The sequence below is a fragment of the Typopeltis vanoorti genome, chromosome 17 (genome assembly GCF_054136105.1).
Source record: "Typopeltis vanoorti isolate ZY-2024b chromosome 17, IOZ_Tvanoo_1.0, whole genome shotgun sequence".
NCBI classification, from domain to species: Eukaryota; Metazoa; Arthropoda; class Arachnida; order Uropygi; family Thelyphonidae; genus Typopeltis; species Typopeltis vanoorti.
This window is the reverse complement of record NC_143565.1, coordinates 61,967,995-61,987,032: the sequence shown is the minus strand read 5'-3', so window position 1 is coordinate 61,987,032 and position 19,038 is coordinate 61,967,995. Positions and strand designations below refer to the sequence as shown.

Genomic DNA, 19,038 nt, shown 5'->3' with positions numbered 1-19,038 from the left:
ATATGCTTGAGATCAATGAAGCTGCACTGGATATACTTTTTATATCCCTAGGATTATTTCTCAATTATTCCTTATAAGGTCTTAACATAAAAATCTTAGCAGATAATGTTACAATATTTCAGGTTTTTGATAGTGTTTTCTACCAAAAAATATTTTCTGCTATTTCTAATCACTAGTTTTTGCCCTTAATGTATTAAGGGCAAAAATCATTCTAGACATTCAGAATATCTTATTATCACCTTTATCTTAGATTCATTTTGTGATGCTCTCCTTCTCATTTCTAAGTTTCCTTAAAACAGTCTTAAAAACATCTCATCACAATACTTATTTTCTGTGGTCTTGCTTTCAAAATCTTCCCACAAGTTTGTTTATTTGCACATAAAAATAACTTAGCTTTTCTATATTTTTCTCTATATTCTCTAAGAGCACATGTTGACTTACTAGCTAGAATTCTATAGTTTCTTCTTTTCGTGAACTTCTTTAAATCTCCAATTTCCACCATGGAGTTGTTTTCAAATGTCTTTACTTTTACCTACAGTATTTGTATTATTTTAGTCTAGTCAACATCTGTATATAGAATGTGTTGAGTCAATGTTTTACAGTATAACAGCACCAAGAGAGGAAATATATTTATTGAACTCCCTAGTATTTCACTGGTTTTCTAACTATCATCATCATAGGAGAGCAAAATTATAACCGTGATAGTCATAGCACTAAACTACATAACTGAGGAAAACAATTTAAATTGTAACTGACAACAGAACTAATGTCCTCACACAGTGCCCTCTATAGACTGGATAACCATACAGTTAATTTAGAAAAGTCAGGCTATCAGTCTTAAAATAGAGTCCCCCAAATCTTTGGTAAATCAATACAACCAGTACTTCAGGTTAGGAGAATGCTTCATAGATGATGCCGATTCTAAAAATAGTCTCTCAGACCTGAAATGATTTATGTAATAAAGATGTTTTCTTCCATTTGATCCTAAACAAATGGTGTATCCAGAGTATGGATCCAAGGCAAGCCAAACTGAAAGCACAAGGAACTTTATACACTCTGGGATGTTTAAGAGAATGCAGTTGATCTTTAGGAAAATGTATGAAGGTAGCTAGCTGAATGAAAGTAGGCATGAAGATTATATTTGCAGAGAACTGTTTTTTTTTTTTTTCTCATGTACCCTTAACACATGGGATGGTTATGATCCTGTGTGTGTTGGAAAGATAGGGATGTATGCACTATTTTATCTATTTTGTATGGACTAAGCTGTGGCTAAAAAAAAAAGATGAAGATCCCCAAGCTCAGTTTCAAGGACCATGTCATTTGAACAAATACCCTTGTCTGAGAATGACACAGCAATTGAAACTGAACTCTGAGATCTTTGCAACATCATTTTTGTCTATTTATAGTAGTGTTCATATGACATACTCTATTATAAGGCAGATAGCTAATGGAAACCATTTTTACTACTTAAGTTTTGCCTTGAATCTCTGTAATGGATATGTGCATTAAGTGAATTCTTCAAACAGTTGTCACTTGGAAACAGGAATGCTAGCCAACAAGCAAAAGAGGAGAAACAGGAGAGCTGGAAAGAAGATTAAAAAAAAAAAAATGTTGCCAAGTTAAATTCCATGATTTAATGAAAAAAATTTTATCCTTGATCTCAGTTTTTATATGCATCTTTATCTACTCTCCAAGGAGGAAACTAAGTTAATACTGAAGGACAGTACAATGTATCAAGCCTTCATATATCAATGAGAACATTATGTGCTTAATTTGGAAGTACGTGATATATTCCATAAAGTGAGAGAGAATCAAAGTAAAGTTATTTTTCTTGGAACTGTTCAATTAAGTGTACTCCTGTTGCCAGAGCAAATTACTCTTCATGCCTACTTCAGCAAATGAAAGAAAGATGGTTTTAATGAAACTTGTTTGATAGAGAAGATATATGCAAGTATAATAATCAAGTGAGATTTTTAATTTATTTTATTGTGTTTAACAAATTTAAGATAACACAATGAATGAGCAGAAACAAAAATAAATAAATAGAACAGGACGACAAAGAAGAGTAATGAGATCAGTGCCGCAGAGGAAATTCCCATATAATCAAGAGAAACTGAAGAACTTAACTGAATGCCAAGTTCTTCAGTTTCTCAAACAGAAAGAGAATATTCTCTCTCTCTCTCTCTGTGTGTGTGTGTGTGTGTGTGTGTGTGTGTGTGTGTGTTGAGGATCAGAGAGAGAACATTCTTGAGCTCATATTTTGCAATTCTTAGAATGGTTATTTGATTATTCTTTGTATGTAATAAGAATTCATATATACAGAACATTAGGAATGATTTTTATTATTACGTAACACCTCCAGGGAGTCCAAAAGACTCATCGAACCTGCTCTACAACTGTCTCTCCACCAACAGCAACTAACTTCATCTACACCAACGCCATCTACCTTTACCACCACTACTAGTATTTTCACAGACAATCTCAAACATTCATGCCCACAGCAGGATTCAAACCTGCAGCCATCTAGCTAGAGAGTGGATACACTAACCACTTGGCCAACCAGGCCATTTAGTACAGAGTATACAATTTGTAAGATTTCCTTGGAAAGATAAAGAGAACAACTTAACATACTGATTGTACCTATTGTATATATATTCCTAATAAATATTTTAATCTTTTTTTTCCTTTGGAATAGGTTGCCAGAGTCTGCTATGGGTGCCTGAATGTGAATGACTTTAAAGCAAAGTATGACAGATATTGTGCAAATATTGGATAGTGCTTGGTATGATGTTTAGCGCCTCCCTTGATGAGTTTAAGGACTCCATGGAGTTACCCATAATAATACTCTAGTTTTATTCCTCGAAATTTATAACATGTTAATTCTTGAAGTCAATGCACTATCACAGGTACAAATTTGAAACATTCTAAACCAACTAATAAACAAAATAAAATTAAAGATTTAGTTAACACATTCTCCAAAACAGATCAATAACATAAAAATGCTGGATGTAAACAGGACTCAACAAATATGCTCGCCTGTGGCAAGAAGATTTTGCCATAAGGTAAATAGCTGCGAACAGGACAAAACAGAATTTTTTTTTTAATTTTACAAAAACAATTTTTTTTAATTTTAAGGAAACAGAACATGCATAACATTAAAAAGGACCATTCTAGTGACAAAAATTAATAATAATAAAAAAAAAAATATATATATGCACACACATCAATTTGTTCTTACTGTTTTTCTTATTCTTATTATTTATTGTCTTCTTGAATGGGTCTCACACAATTGAAATGTTATCCAAACAATGATACACACACACACTAATTGCTTTATGGAACCCCTGATGTACTGGGATATAATTTTTTTAAAAATTAGCACAGGTAGTCTATCTTGGGCAAGTAGGACTTTTTTGCTTATTAGAATATTATTTTAAAAAACTTCCAAAAAAAATTTTTTTTTCATGGCAAGTAAGACTTTGCATGTAGGTACAAGAGAAGGTATTTTCAACGTCAGAACCATCATAGAAAGATATCTAGAAAAACGAAAAGATGTGTACCTCTGCTTCATAGATTACAAAAAAGCATTCCACAATGTCCAACATTAACAATTAATTGAAATCCTTTCAAAAATAGGCATGGATGGAAAAGACATTAGGCTATTGACTAATCTTTACTGGGAACAGACTGCATCTTTGAGAATAAATAGAGAGACCTCAGAAGAATTCCCAGTTCAGAAAGGTGCGAGACAAGGCTGTGTCTTTTCTCTGATTCTCTTTAACCTATACACAGAAATTATATTTAATAAGATTAGTAACCTCAAAGGAATCACTGTAGGGGGCAGAAATATTAATAACCTAAGATATGCAGATGACATGGTTCTTCTAGCTGAAAACAAATATGACCTCAAAACTCTTATAGATGAAACCCTCAAATGTAGCAAACAGTATGGCCTCAGTTTAAACTTTAAAAAGACAAAAATCATGATAATTTCAAGAGAAAAGAAAATACCAAAAATATGCATCAATATAAGAGGAAATAAATTAGAACAGGTGCAAAAATACAAATACCTCGGACACTTGATCACAGAGAATGGCAGGACAGAAGATGAAGTTAGAAAAAGGATTGAAATCACAAGGTCAACTTTCAACAGTATGAAAAATCTACTAACATCTAGAGAATTAAATCTGAAAACAAGACTAAGAATCTCCAAATGCTACATATGGTCTACGTTATTATATGGAGTAGAGACATGGACACTCTCCAATCTGAGTGTGAAAAAACTGGAGGCCTTTGAAATGTGGATGCTGCGAAGAATTATGAGAATATCATGGAAAGAAAAAAAGACAAATGAAGAGGTACTAGAGATGGCAGGCGTCAACAGGAGCATGAGGAAAGAAATTAAAAAGAGAAAAGTCAGATATTTTGGCCATATTCCGAGACATAACTCAGGACACTTCTCGAAGGAACTGTTGAGGGAAAGAGAGGAAGACAAAGACTGGAGTGGATGAAAAATATAGATGACTGGACCTATCTCTCATATGAGGAATGCAGCAGAGAGGCGCAGAATAGGACATGGTGGAGACACATGGTAGTCAATCTCCTGGAGGGAGAAGACACCTGACAGGACAGGAAGACTTTGCATAATTTGCTGAGCCTAGACAATAGTGTGGGTTAACATCCCTCTAAGTATTTCCAATGTTCAAGTGTCTCAAACTTAAGGATAAATTTTTGGAAGATTATATCAGTAAGTTTTGAACTTATTGATGTAAACTTCCAAAATTACAAACATTATTTCTTTAACAAGCATCTGACTTTTTTAAATTTCTTCATTGCCTCCATTTCATCTCTAAAAGATGTTACTTATGCAAGCAACATACTGTATCTGATTGGAATCTGATGGAGCAATTAAAATATTCAATTTAAAATAAAACTTAGCATATGTATTCAATTTAATTTTCAATAATTTGTTTTTGAAAGTAAACACAAATTACCTACCTAATTCTTTTGCAGTAGCATCTAATTTATCCTTATTTCGGCTAATGATGATAATATTTAATCCTCGTTTTGCTAATTCCTGTGCATAAGCCTTGCCAATGCCATCAGTACCCCCAGTGATAACTGCAACAAAGGGATAAATATATTCTCCAAGTAAGAACATACAATTTAGCAAACAACACAAGCATAAGCCATTGGAAAAGCACAATACTACCATAAATAAAAGCAACTTACCTACAGATAAAAGCTCTTCATATCTATTTCACAAAATATGAAGTAGCACACAAGCTGGCCCACACTAAATTATTGAATCTAATCTTAAGAGTGGCAAGAAATGTTATCACTATGACATTACAATCCTGTTCTTCCTTAAACTGTTTCTAAGGTAGATGGAGAAATATCCATGAAAAGCACTGTTGTGAGAACAGCTAATTTCATGAGTACAAAGCAGAAGTCAACTGGCTATGATGCAACCACTCAGCATAGTGCTACATAAACAATGCTGACAATGAGCATTGAATGACAAACCACTTATGTCAATCACACGGACAAAAGTTTTGAGCCTTATAGTACATTTAACGTTGAAAGTAGGAAAGGGTTAAAATAATCCACAAAATTTTTCATGTACAAGAAAAATGGCAACCAAGACATCATTGTTGACTGATATCAATGTGCAGGATTTAGTGTAATGTAACGTGTGTTTAACGTATTCGTTGCTAAGAGCGAATAGTTTGCAGTACCAAAGTGAGAACAGGGAAAATATTTGTCGGAAATGTTTTGGAAGCTAATATAAGAAAGGCAAGTTACGAAAGAATTAAGTGACTGATAATAAGGATATAAGGCAGGATTGTCAAGGTGTTATGGAGAATGTAGCAGAAGCAATGGGTAATAGTGCACAAAATCCAAACGAGAGTTTGAAGGAAGTGGTTGAAAGTAATGTGGATGATGAGATTTTCTTCATCCTCTTCTTCGCTTTTTATGGGGAGATAAGGTACCATCTCAATTACCCCCCCCCACACACACACACCCAATTTTATCCAGGCTTAGGACTGACATATGTGACAAAGCAGGCCTATAGCTTGGTCTCAAGAAAAGTAATGACTAATCTGTGTGTTCATAGGGGAAGTTTGCCCGTTCTGAGGGACAAAAAACCTGAGTTTCTGGGTGAAAAAAACTGCCTACCTCTATACGAGACTGGCTAACTTACCTTTCATCAAAAGAAACCAGATAAAAAGGTTCTTCACAACATGGAAGAGAATCGAACGCAGGTCTTTCCGACCAAGCTACGGAGGCTCTGATGATGAGATACTAGTGTGGAAAGAAATTGCATACTTACGCAGACTCTTTCATAGGATAAAATGTGAACGTGAGCAACTGGAGAAACAATTGGCATTTGATATGGAGAATAAAAGAAAGAGTGAATGGGAAAAGCATAAAAGTGTGAGAGACTGGGAGAAAAGAGATGGTATTGTATGGAGATTTGATAATAAGAGATGTACTTCATGCGAAAGTGATGAAAGCATGTTTTCCAGGTGCAAAGATAAAAAGGATTTTAGTGATACTGTAAGTATCCAGAAGAATGGAGCAACACAAATTGATTGTATTGGCTAACACAAACAATCTGAAAGGTGAGAGATAAGCAATCAGAGAAGATATGAAACAGTTGTTAGTGGAAGCAAAACTGAAGAGCAAGAAATTAAATATTGTGAGTCTGCTTACCTCTGTATGATAGGAGAGAACTGAGAAGAGCCATGATTGCCAATGAGTCAATGAAAAGATTGTGCAGGAGGAATGGTGTGCAGTTTATTGATGTAAGAGTGAATTTGATGGACAAAAGAACTTGTATATGCCTGACAGACTACATTTAAATGGATTTAGAGTTAGATATTTGGAGAAAGTGTTGTTAGTGAGAATTTAGTATTTCAAAATCAGGGAAACTAGAGAGGATGAAATCAAGCAAATGCCAGACATTTGCTCGATTCCATCAGGATTTCTCAGGTCTCCAATTTAAACAGGTTGGTAATGACATCACACAAGGGTACAAAGAGCTGTTGAAATACATATACACAAATGCAAGTAGTATCAGTTCATAGGAGCAAGGCATTTTTGACATAGGTAAGCTTGACTTGGCCAAAAATTATAGGCATCAATGGACCTGGTTGACTGAAAATGATATAGTTACTGGGATAGAATGCAAAAGGTCTTTTATTTTGGGGGAAGATAGAAGGAACATGAGAGGAGGTGGGGTATTGCTGATAGTTGCGGAATTACAACAACAAAATTAGAAGTTAAAGAGGGTATTAGGTCTGAGGGAGATGGTTCATTTGAGGCTGTCTGGTGTGAGACAGGAGCAAATAAGACAAAATATGCTGTTGGGCACTGATATAGACCAGGGAGTCCACAGGAAGATGTACATTTCATGTAACAGCAGATTAGAAGAATGAATGCAGGCTAAACAATTATTATAGGAGACTAACTATGGGGACATTGGAGGGAGGAAAGGTGGCATGGCAAGACTGAAGTGGGATTTAAACAGTTGCTAAAGGAATAATTACATGAAACAACATGTTATAGAGGGGATAAAGGGTTTGAGAAAGTTAGATCTGATAATAGCATCAGAAGATGTATCCATAACCAAGGTAGACACTGCCTCCAGTTGGGGAGAGTGACCATGTGGTCTTGTTCTAAGAAGTTGCCAAACATGTGGAATTCTAACAAGAAGGGGTTTATGTTCAACTATAAGGCTGGTGATTATGAGAGACCAAGGAGTCACCTTGGAACAGTACCATGGATTGAGAAGCTACAAGAAAAGAATGTCAGTAGTGCATGGCAAATAGTCAAGGAAAAAAAGAAAATATAAAGGAAAAAAATTATAAACATACTCATGAGCATTTACAAAGTCCAAGCAAGAAGGGTAACTAATATGTTAAGGAAGGCCAAAAGTAAACCCAAAAAAGTTTTCGTTATGTAGCAAGAAAAAAAAAAAAAAAACGATGGTAGAATGACTTTAAACAATGCTGACTGAGCCAAAAGAAATAGTTGAGTTGCTGAGTGATCATTTTGCAAACGTGTATCATCCAGATGGCGATTTTACAGTTGCTGACATTATTGAGATGAATAGGAAGTGTTTAGCATATTAAAAAATATGAATGTGAACACAGCAATGGGGCTGAATGGCGTATCAGCCTGTGTACTAAGTGAATGTGCAAGAGAATTGGCATTACCTCTGACAAAGTTGTTAAATGTAAGTCTCTGCTCTGGCAGGATTCCAAGGGAGTGAAAAGAGAGTAAGACAGTACCATTACATAAAGGTGGCTCCAAGACAGAGGTAGCAAACTACGGACCAATTAATATATTGGGAGTGGTTGTTAAAGTACTGGAAAAGTTGGTGAAATGTAAAATACAACAGTGGGTAGAGGGGGATGTGATACTCCATAGTGGGCAGCATGGCTTTGTAAAGGGTAGGTCCTGTCTTAGTAACTTATTCACATTTTATAATAATGTGACAGCAGAATTGGATAAAGGTAACAGCTACAATGATGCTGCTGTTTTGGCAAGACAGAATACCACATGGAAAAATATCACAAAAACTGGAGAGGATGGGAACAGATATGAGGCTAATAGCAGGGATAGGAGAATGGCTGATGGACAGACACCAAAGAGTAGTATATGTTGGAGTGGAGTCTAAGAGAATGATAGTGACTAGTGGGGTGCCTCAGGTTCGATACTAGGACCACTACTCTTTGATTTGTATATCAATGACATAGAGAAAGATTTAAGGTGGAATACTCAGTTTGTTGATGATGCAAAACTGGGGAGAGCAACAGTTGATAAAAAGGTGATGTAGATATCCTGCAGGATGATTTAAATAAATTGGCATTGTGGACAAAGGATAATGATTGTTAATTTAATGTTGCAAAATGTAACATGATGCACTTCGATTTGAAAAGGTTGCACATGGTGTAAAATCTCTTATGATATGCAACTTATCATGTTCGCTTTTACATATTTTTCTAAGGAGACTGCACTTAAAGAAATGTCAAATTTTGTCTGTAATAATCTTATATTTGTAAGAAATTAACCATTAGCCTTTGTTAAAATAATGCGCTGCATGCATGTAACGCTGCTAACTTGCATCTAATTAGCAAGTCTAATTCTAAGAATAGTGAAGAATTCTAAGAACTGCTATATGTGGCAATTTCAAAAGACACGAGGTATGATGTAATCATGGCCAGATGTCAATATGTGACCATATGGAAGTTTTGAGAGAGACGCGCATGTGTACAACATAAGTCCAGGCCTATATAAGGCGAGACGTCAAGGACTTTGTCTTAGGGTTTTCACCTTCTCTTACATGAGTCTGCCGGAAAGATCTTGTCAGGAATCGAAAGAGAAGCATCGGGGTCTTAGGGTTTTCACCTTCTCTTGCCTGGGTCTGCCACCCTGTGAAGTCTGTTGTCGGGAATAGTAAGAGAAGCGTCGTAGGTCTTTCACCTTCTCTTGCCTGGGTCTGCCACCCTGCGAGGTCTGTTGTCAGTAATTGAAAGATGAGCATCATAGGTCTTTGGGTTTTCACCTTCTCTTGCCTGGGTCTGCCACTCTGTAAGGTCTGTTGTCGGTAATTGAAAGAGAAGTGTCAAAAGTCTTGGTTTCGGAATCTCCTACCTGGGTTCGCTTTATCAGTCTGTGTATATTTTTGACTAGGGGATACTGAAGATTGTGATTTAAACTTTAAAGGACGAACATTAAAACTAAGTTTGAATTAGGAAGAACTGAAAATAACAAAAGAATTGTAATGCAATTGTATACCACATCTTAATGTGAATAAGACTAAATATTCCTTTTTGATTTAATTAAATGGTTTGTGAACAACACATTGGGCTGATTCTGTCAATGCACAATCCTGAAAATTTCAAACCTGCATAAGATAAAGTTTAGGTAATCAATAATCAAGCCATGACTAATTAATGGTAAAGATTAATATGAGCAGGGAATGCTTAACAATATCTGTTTTATCTTTAGTTTAAAATCTTATAATCTTGTACTCACAGTCTAACTGGTGCCTGGTCTAAGTCGTAAAACAAATAAATTTGTTAGACTATAGTGCGAGAATATAAGACTAGTAGAAATAAATAAATGCTGGCAGTTGACCATTCACAACATCTACACAAATTTTAAGTAAAGGAAAAACAAAGACAAAGCAGAGTAATAGAAATACAGAATGTTTATAACAGTGTATCATATTGATGGTATTGGTTTGCAGGAAATTGATGAGGCTAGGGACTTGGGGATATTGGTGAATAACCATAGCAATCATAGTTAAAGTTCGGAGGGCATACTGCGAAATAAACAACTTCTGGCTATCACTTAGCCATCTGGCTCCCACCGATGAGACCTCAATAAAAGTCAAAGCCAATCTAGGTAGTGGCCTTTTCTATAATGCACAGCAATATGGGATACTAAGGCAACTAATGTTAAGTCATTAGCCTCTATATATAAATAGCCGAGTCAAAGTTACTTCAGGAGTAAACTTTGTCTGCTTACTCTTGGATAAAGGATGAAACAAAAAATATAATTTCTTGGAATCTTTAGTTTATAGTACAACTAAATGAAAAACCTTTCAAAAGTAAACATAACTGTTTCTTTCTCTGGTAAAAAATTTATTAATTTGTGCTTCATACTGAACTGTGTGAGATAAGATTACTTACACTCCAGTGAAACAGGAAGATGATTGGAAAAACTGTATGCAAAATAAGTAAATTAAAAATGATCCCAGTAGTTTTATATTTTCAGAAAGGGCCTAACAAAGAAACTGACTAAAACACATGTTTGTAGAAATTTATTGTAAAAACAAAGTGTTTAGTCTGGTCGACATGATTAAATATGTTAATCAAACCAGTTAATGAATGAGTCAAGAATAAATGATTTTATTCTTTTAAGATAAGGAGATCTCTAAAGTACAATTTGAAGGCATTGGATCCAATTAGTTTTTGTAGTTATTATTATTACGCCAAGACCTCATGGAGTCAAAGACTCATCTGGGAGGTCCCTTTATCACATATATCTCATCATATCGTGTCTTAAACATACTCAAACTCCCTGCAAACACCACACTCTCAGGCAAGGCATTCCAATCATTCACAACTCTGCACAAAAAAAACCTGCCTCTCACTCCCTCTTTATACAGTTTCCAGGGATGACCTCTGGTTCTCCCACTCTTCTCTGTGGTACTTCACCACCAGACTCTGCAAATTACATCTTCTCGATCTTTCCTCATACTCAACATTCCAGAGGTCAGAAACCACCTTAGTCAGTTGCCTTTGGACCCTTTCCAACATCTCTTCGTCCTTCTGAAAACCCAGTGACCAAATCTGGGCACAATAGTCCATGTGTGGCCTAATCAAAGCCTTATACAATGGAACAAGAATCTCGCTACTTCTACACGTCAGTGTCCTCCGCATCATTCCCAGAAGCCTTTGTGTTGTCTTCGCCAAAATTGTGATGTGTCCCCTAAATTTTAGATCTTTATCCACTATCACCCCCAGATCTCTTATTTCCTCTACCTCCAACAATACAGGGTGTTCGGGATAAATTTGACAGTTTCGTAAGGAAAAAGAAAATCTTTGTACCTATTAAATTTAATGAATTGACAAAAAAACATTACAGGCAGAGTTAATTACAATACTATCAACAAGATTTACTCAAAATAACCACCATTAGCATCGATCACAGCTTCAATTCTGCTTCGGAACCTCGAACAAGCTGATGCTACAGTCTCCCTGGGAAGGGCCGCAAAAACTGTTTTAATTTTATCCATTAACTGGGCTTTTGTATTACTGGAAGTGCGATTGGTGTCTTTTTCAACTGCGCCCCATACAAAATAATCCATGGGGTTAAGGTCTGGGGAGTTTGGAGGCCAAACATTTGGACTGGTGAAGTCGTAGAAATTTTCAGACAACCATTTTTGACTTTTCCCAGAGGTGTGGCAAGGGGCCGAATCCTGCTGCCATACATACGGCCTACCATTGGCTACCCTTGTTATCCAGGGCTTGACTACAGTTAGCAACTCCACGAACAAAGCCCGAATTCCAATGCCAGGGTTCTTCAACACCTGTTCCTGCAGATTTGCGAGGAATTCTGCTGTACGAACGCAATCAGATCGTCTTCTAGGGATCTTTCTTCTTGCTACATCCTCGTAGTCACCATTGCAAGTCTCTAGTTCATGCCTGATTGTTTTTACTGTATTCAGGGAGCATTGGGCAGCAGTCGTAATATCCTTATTTTGATGGCGGGCACGAATCATCATGATACAAGTTATTCTCTTCCATGATTCAGGTGGGTTCCAGCTATCCATCCTTTCTGACATCTTGTATATGAATGAAGAAGGGTCCAAACTTTTAAATGAAGAGAAGTGTGTGTTAATACATGTAACTTACGGAAAAATATAATTAATTATAAATATGTCAAATTTATCCCGAACACCCTGTATATTCTCACCAAGCATAAATTCTGCATCCCATCTTTGTTTTCTAAATTTTAAAACCTTACATTTTGCAACATTGAACTCGCATCCCCATTTCCGTGCCCAATCACTCAATTTATTCAAGTCTTCTTGCAAGGCCACAAGATCTTCACTACTGTTTATGGTTCGTCCCAACTTTGCATCATCTGCAAACAACTGAATATCTCCATCCAAATCTTTGCCAATATCATTAATATACAAGTTAAACAGTAATGGCCCTAAAACAGACCCCTGAGGCACTCCACTGACCTTTTTCCTGGATATCACACCCCCATACACAACTTGTTGATACCTATCAGATAGCCAGTCTCCAATCCAATGCACTAATTTAAATATCCAGCCCCATCTGCTCTAGAGTGACTGTCAACTTATGAGGTACTCTATCAAAAGAGTTTGTGAAATCCAAGTATACTGTGTATCCTTCTCATCTGTGCAAGGAAGCAGTCACTTTATTGTAATAAGTAAGTAGATTACTAAAACATGACCTCCCTTTAGCAAATCCATTCTGTTCATCAAAGATTATACCATTGTTGTCAACCCAACTCTGGATCCTAGTTCTCACAAACTTCAACAACTTAACCACAACACCTGACACAGAGATAGGCCTATAGTTTGATGTTTGAGTTCAATCACCTCCTTTATGAAGTGGCACAATCTTGCCTTCCTTCCACTCTTTAGGAACTTGACCAAGTGCAAGACTCTTATTAAAAAAAAATATGTCGAGGCAGGTGTCAACTCTCTGGCACATTCCTTCAGAATACGCGGCGATATATTATCAAGTCCCACAGCCTTATTTACATCTAGTTTACTCAACTCCCAAACACCTCTTGCTCACTTACAGTCAGTCTCTCCTCCCCCCCCCCCCCCCATCAAATGCTCATTAAGTATCTCCAACACACATTTTGCAACAGCTGTCTTTATACCATTTTCACCAATTAATGCCATCCTTCCATAATCATTCTTTCTTTTGCTGGCTACATATCGAAAGAACTCCCTAGGATTCTTTTTGACTTCGTTAGCTAACAGCTGTTCATACCTATCTTTTGCTACTCTCACCAACCAAGTCAGCCTCCTTGCCTGGTCTTTGTAGACCTCATGAAATTGGTTATTTCCACTTCTCTTATGCTGCCTCCATAATACCCGTTAATTGTTTTGTAATTATTTCATTTTATTTAATATAGTGTTTAGTTTCATTAAATGCATATATATTTGGTCTCGAGTCGATAATTTTCCGGATTCTAAAAGAAATATGTAAAAGTCATTGCAGCAATCAGATTGAACTCATGTAAATTACCTAACCTCCGGGTAAAAGCAATCTCTTTACAGATATATAACAAAGTAAAAGAGCTGATAGAATTTTTAAAAATAACAAACAGCTGAGTTGACATAAAGACAAAAAATGAAGTAACCTAATACAAATTAACTAATATTTAATTACCAACTAGTTTCACCAGCTTGTGCTGTCTGCTTCATTAGGGTACAATCAGGAAAGCAAAGAAACTAAATTCTTTCTCTCCTATGCTTTCCACATCATTTTGATGTTCTTCATTTTCACTTTCATCTCCTCCTGATAATGATACCAATATTTCATTTTCATTCCGAGAACTGTGAAGTACAACTTCAGTTCTACGAAATTTTTCATTTTCAGAATGAAAGAAAGACAAAATTGCCCCCTTTTGACTATTTAGCCGTTTTTCATTTTCTCTACATCATTTTCTTTTACTAGCTCTGGATCCAAATTTTCTTGGCATCATTATGTGTAATTATCTATCAAAAGCGAAATAAATATTTATTAAATCCAAAATGAACATATAAATAAAATAAATATGTAATTCAGTACTGCTTTGAATCTGCACTCCAATTTTTAATTTTATCAATAGTCAGATGGCTACAACTGTATAGTATGAACTATTTTTAATAATTTCTCTTTTCTTTGTGTTTTAAACTTTAAGTTACCTTTTACTCCTGAATATGTAAGTCAAATGACTTACGAAAGTTGTCGGATCTTTTATTAATTCATTGCATTTTATATAGCTTATTAAAAAAAAATTGTGGTCCAATTACCAGAATATGCCATGTGAAGTGAATCATGTATCCGCGACACGCGTATTGTTTCACGTGCACTACTATTTTGTTATTGAAATAGAATTGTCAGTTAATGTTTAGCTTGTAATTTTCGTTTCTTTACTTTCCTGATTAAGCGGACACAGGGCCGCATTTATACTTTTGGAGGCCCGGAGGCACAACATCATGAACTGTAAAGTTCAGATATTCTCATTGAAAATAAAAATTTTGAATTTATGTTAATTCAAAATTATAGCAAAAATCATCATATTTATGGAATTACAACATTTATTACAAGATTTATTCAACTCCAGCTTTGATTTTTTTAAGTTGCAGTAATAAGCATCATAATACCAGCTTTAGTTAAAATGTAGAGGCAATAAATAATGATAACTTGCTATGCTCGCTGACATCCACTTTTTTTACTCGACATTTTACCCTAAAATGAACTGAAAAAATTTAATTCATAAATAATAAACTTGAAATTCAAAATGCTCTATTTATGTGATATAGAAACTGCTCTTACTCAATAAATTAATACAAATAGCAGCAACACACAAAAACCTCTGTTGTCTAGAACGTGTTTCAAAATGATTGCAAAAACTTTAACTCAAAAACTTATTTATGCTGTTTACAATTTCCACTTATTAAAGTTCTAGTATACTTGCAAAGAGGTTAGGCTAACTCTCTATTAAGTTACTTTTACTAACTGTATATCAACTTCAAATATGCCAAGAGATTCTCTTAATGACACTTCTTGTTACTGTTAATCTAAATCTTAATTGTCCAACTAAAACACATTATAAGAGTAATTGTACAAAAGGTATATAACTTGAAAAAGCTCTGTATCTCATATTCAGTCAAAGATCTTGCTCAAAACGTTCTAAGGCAATTCTCATCTGAAATCTTGAGCTTCCTTCAAGAAATCTGGCTTCAGAAGTATCTCATTGGGAAAATAGCAGACTGAACTGTGCCCTGCGGTACTCATATACAGCTCTGGCAAAAAGTTATTCTCCCATGGCGAAAAGAAAAACTTCCGAGCAAAGGTGCTTTGGGTAATTTGTCTTGCCTTTTCTCCTCTGCTTGGGCTCAATAAAAATGCCTGGATGACCGCCTCCTTTTTCTGCCGCCTCCACTAACTCGAATTGCCGCCAACTGTCAACCGGGATTCCTCTCTGGCCTGGAAACTTTTCTCCGGCGATTGGAACATCTCCTTTCGGCAACTCTAAGCCTTCTCTTAAGACTGGAACTGGGAAACTCCTCTCTGGCAATGTCTGGAAACGGGAAGACCTCTCTCTCTCTAGCAACTTCTGGATCCAGGAAGCCCTATATGTAATAGTAACATTACTGGTGTAACGAGTGAAGCAAAAGCTTTTCATATTCCCGGCTATCTTAATAGAGACTGTGAGTTGAGAGAGTTTATGAGCTAATTGCTCGCCCTGAGTGGGCTAGGAGATTAATCCTCAGTGTTGAGGATGGCTTTAGGTTTTTTTGTGCTTGGAATAGTCCATTGCATCATAGTCAGCAGCCAGTTGGATCAGTCTGTTAGGGTGCACAGTTGCTTTTGAGAAGAATTTGGTTGCTATAGTCTGCATGAAAGTATGAATATAGGGGACCTCCATGTCCCGGTGCAGGTGGACAGTTCGGATGAACCATGGGGCGCCCAGGATCATTCTAAGACACTTGTTCTGAATGCGTTGTAATTTAATAATATTCGAGTTTGAAGTATGGCTCCAGGCAGGTGAGTATTGGACGAACCATCAGTTTGTATATGAGAAGTTTGATTCTGGTGCTCAGTTTACTGTTTCTGTTAATTAACAGATAGAGCTGGGCTATGGTTTTTGATGTGTTTGCACAGAGAGTCTTGATATGGGAGTTGAAAGTCAGTTTTCTGTCCACTACTACACCAAGATATTTGATCTGTTTTCCACTGAATTTTTGTGTTAAATAGGAGAATATCTTCTTTAGGAAGCACTGATCTTGTAGAGAATAGGACAGCTACGCTCTTCAGAGGATTCACCAGGAGTGGCCATTTGGCAAAATATTGTTCAATTTGCAGTAGGTTTTCTTGCAGTTTCTTGATGGCTAGGTGAGGCTTTAATGATCTGGTCAATATCGCTGTGGCATCAGCGTAAAGAGCTTTAATTGAAGATAATGGGTTGTGTGGTATATCATGCAAGGAGAATAGGACTGGTGCTAGTAAGGACCCTTGTGGAACTCCAGCCAAGATGTGTTTCTGTGTAGAGACTGCTCCACAATCTCACTTGCATGCACCTATCATAGAGGTATGCCTTGATGAGTTGAATGATTCAGATTGGTACACCGGAGTTTATATAGCAAACCATAATGCCAAACCTTGTTAAATGCACTGGCTAAGTCTAGGAAAACAGCCCCAGTGCATTGACGCCAGTTAAAACCTGTGATGATATGCTCCAACAATCTGTGTATTTGTTGTGTGGTGCTATGCAACTGTCAGAAGCCAAACTGCTCCTCAGGCAGGATATTTAATCTGAGTACTGAATCTTGAAGCCTTGTAGGAATTACCTTCTCGGCAATTTTTCCGAGATTAGAGATGAGACTGACTGGTCTGTAATTTTGAGGCAAAGTGGAATCTTTTCCAGGTTTATGAATTGGTATTATGTATTCAAATATTTCCCTTCCAGTAGGAAGGGAAATATTTGAAGCGAAGGATGGAGTTGATTATATTTGCTAAATGAACAACAGCTTTACGAGGTAGAAGTTTTATAACTTTGTTGGGGATACCATCGGGTCCAGGAGCCTTTTTATTCTTGAATTTCTGAATAATAGCATATATTTCAGCAGGTGAGGTGGGTGCAATTTGAGTAGAATGTGTGAGAGCTGAATTGAGCGAATATCTGATGTTAAGGTGGATCTTGTAGATATGACTAATATCAAGGTGGTCGTATGCGGGTTTGCATTGTTTTTCAAGATGATTTGCTATTGCCTCAGCTTTATCAGCATCAGTGGATGAGACCTGAATCTGTTTGAAGAGGGGGAAGAGGTTTATTTCTGTTTTTAATCTTTCAGATAAGATTCCATACAGAGTGATTGTCAGTGGAGATGGAGGTCAGTTTTTCTTCCCAGAGTTGAGTTCTATGAGCTGCGAGTGCATCTCTCACTGCAGAATTGAACCTGTTCAAGATCCGCTTGTCTTGTGGCACCCTGGTGTTGTGGTATCTTTTTCTAGCCTTATTTTTTCCCCTAATCAGATTCATAATATCTTCAAGTAAGTGGTTGGATTTGTGGGTAGTTACAGGGGTAGTAACTGCTGCACAGGCTGCTGTAATCTGCTCTGTTAGATTTTTGACAGCTGTTTCAATTTCCTCTTTTGATTTAATGATGGGAACAGGACCAATATATTTTGAAAGCACCTCGGAGAGCCTTTCCCAAGGAATAAATGAGTGAGGGGGAGGGGATAATTTTTCAAGATTTCCTAATTTTAACTGTATTGGGTTATGATCTGATGATAAATCATTGATTGTCATTAAATTGTATTGGAGTCTGATGTGCTGCAGTATGGCTATGTCCAATACATCAGCCCTAACATAAGTGTTGTGATGGGTGGGATCAGCAGGACCTATTACATGAAGGTTGTTGAAACCAGCATAGTCTGTAGTATCTGTCCATTTTTGTTGGTGGAATGGCTATTCCAGGTAGAATGCTTGGCATTCTACCTGGAATAGCCATTCGGATTTGAATAAGGCATTCAAATCCGAAAATAATAATGATTTTTGTGGGGGATGGTATGCTGCAAAAATTTTTAATTTGCCTACTGAACTCTTGAGAATCTCAATGCCAGTGACCTCAAGATTGGAAGTAGGAGGGATGTTTGTGGAGTGATGAAAGATAAAATTCTTGATGAAAATTGCCGTGTCTCCACCTCTGTGGGTTGATCTGTCAGTTCTGTACGATTGATATCCATAAATTTTGGGATTGTCTGCAGGTCTTAGATGCATTTCATTTAGTAAAAGGACATCTGGCTGATGTCTGTGGACAAAATTTTGAAGTTCTAGGATCTTATTTCTCAAGCCGTTTGCATTCCAGGCTATTATCTCTAAGGATTCTGGTTTTAATTTTTTACCGTTCATTAGTGAGTGCTGAAATGATGACTTGGGTGTCTTTTAGAAATCTGTTAGTAGAACTTTGTGTAGGATTAGATCTGCTAAACTCTAACAGCATATTTGCCAGGGACGCGGTAATGATAGATGTCAAATTTGGGTGTGATGCTGACTGTTCTAGGGATGTCTGTTTAGGGCAGGTTACATCCGCATATGTCCTACACTGCTGTTTTTGAGGAGCCTCAGTTTTTAGCATATGGGCTTCTGAGTGTTTATTCTGAGCTTTAGAAGGCTGTGAAGTAGCCACTGATGTAGGTGAGATAATAGAAGAGGAGAATGTTCCTCCTTCAGATTTCCTATTACGTGGATTATGCA

At 36.5% G+C, this 19,038-nt stretch overlaps 1 protein-coding gene across 1 annotated transcript in view; it reads right to left on the bottom strand.

Moving 5' to 3' along the window:
- The window catches only part of LOC150097439 (inactive hydroxysteroid dehydrogenase-like protein 1), a 184,196-nt gene that overhangs the window by 137,950 nt on the left and 27,208 nt on the right, over positions 1 to 19,038 (bottom strand). The window contains exon 2 of the mRNA XM_090406724.1: positions 4,999 to 5,121. Within this exon, the coding sequence (XP_090262850.1) occupies positions 4,999 to 5,121 (123 nt within the window). The remainder of the gene's footprint in view (positions 1 to 4,998; positions 5,122 to 19,038) is intronic.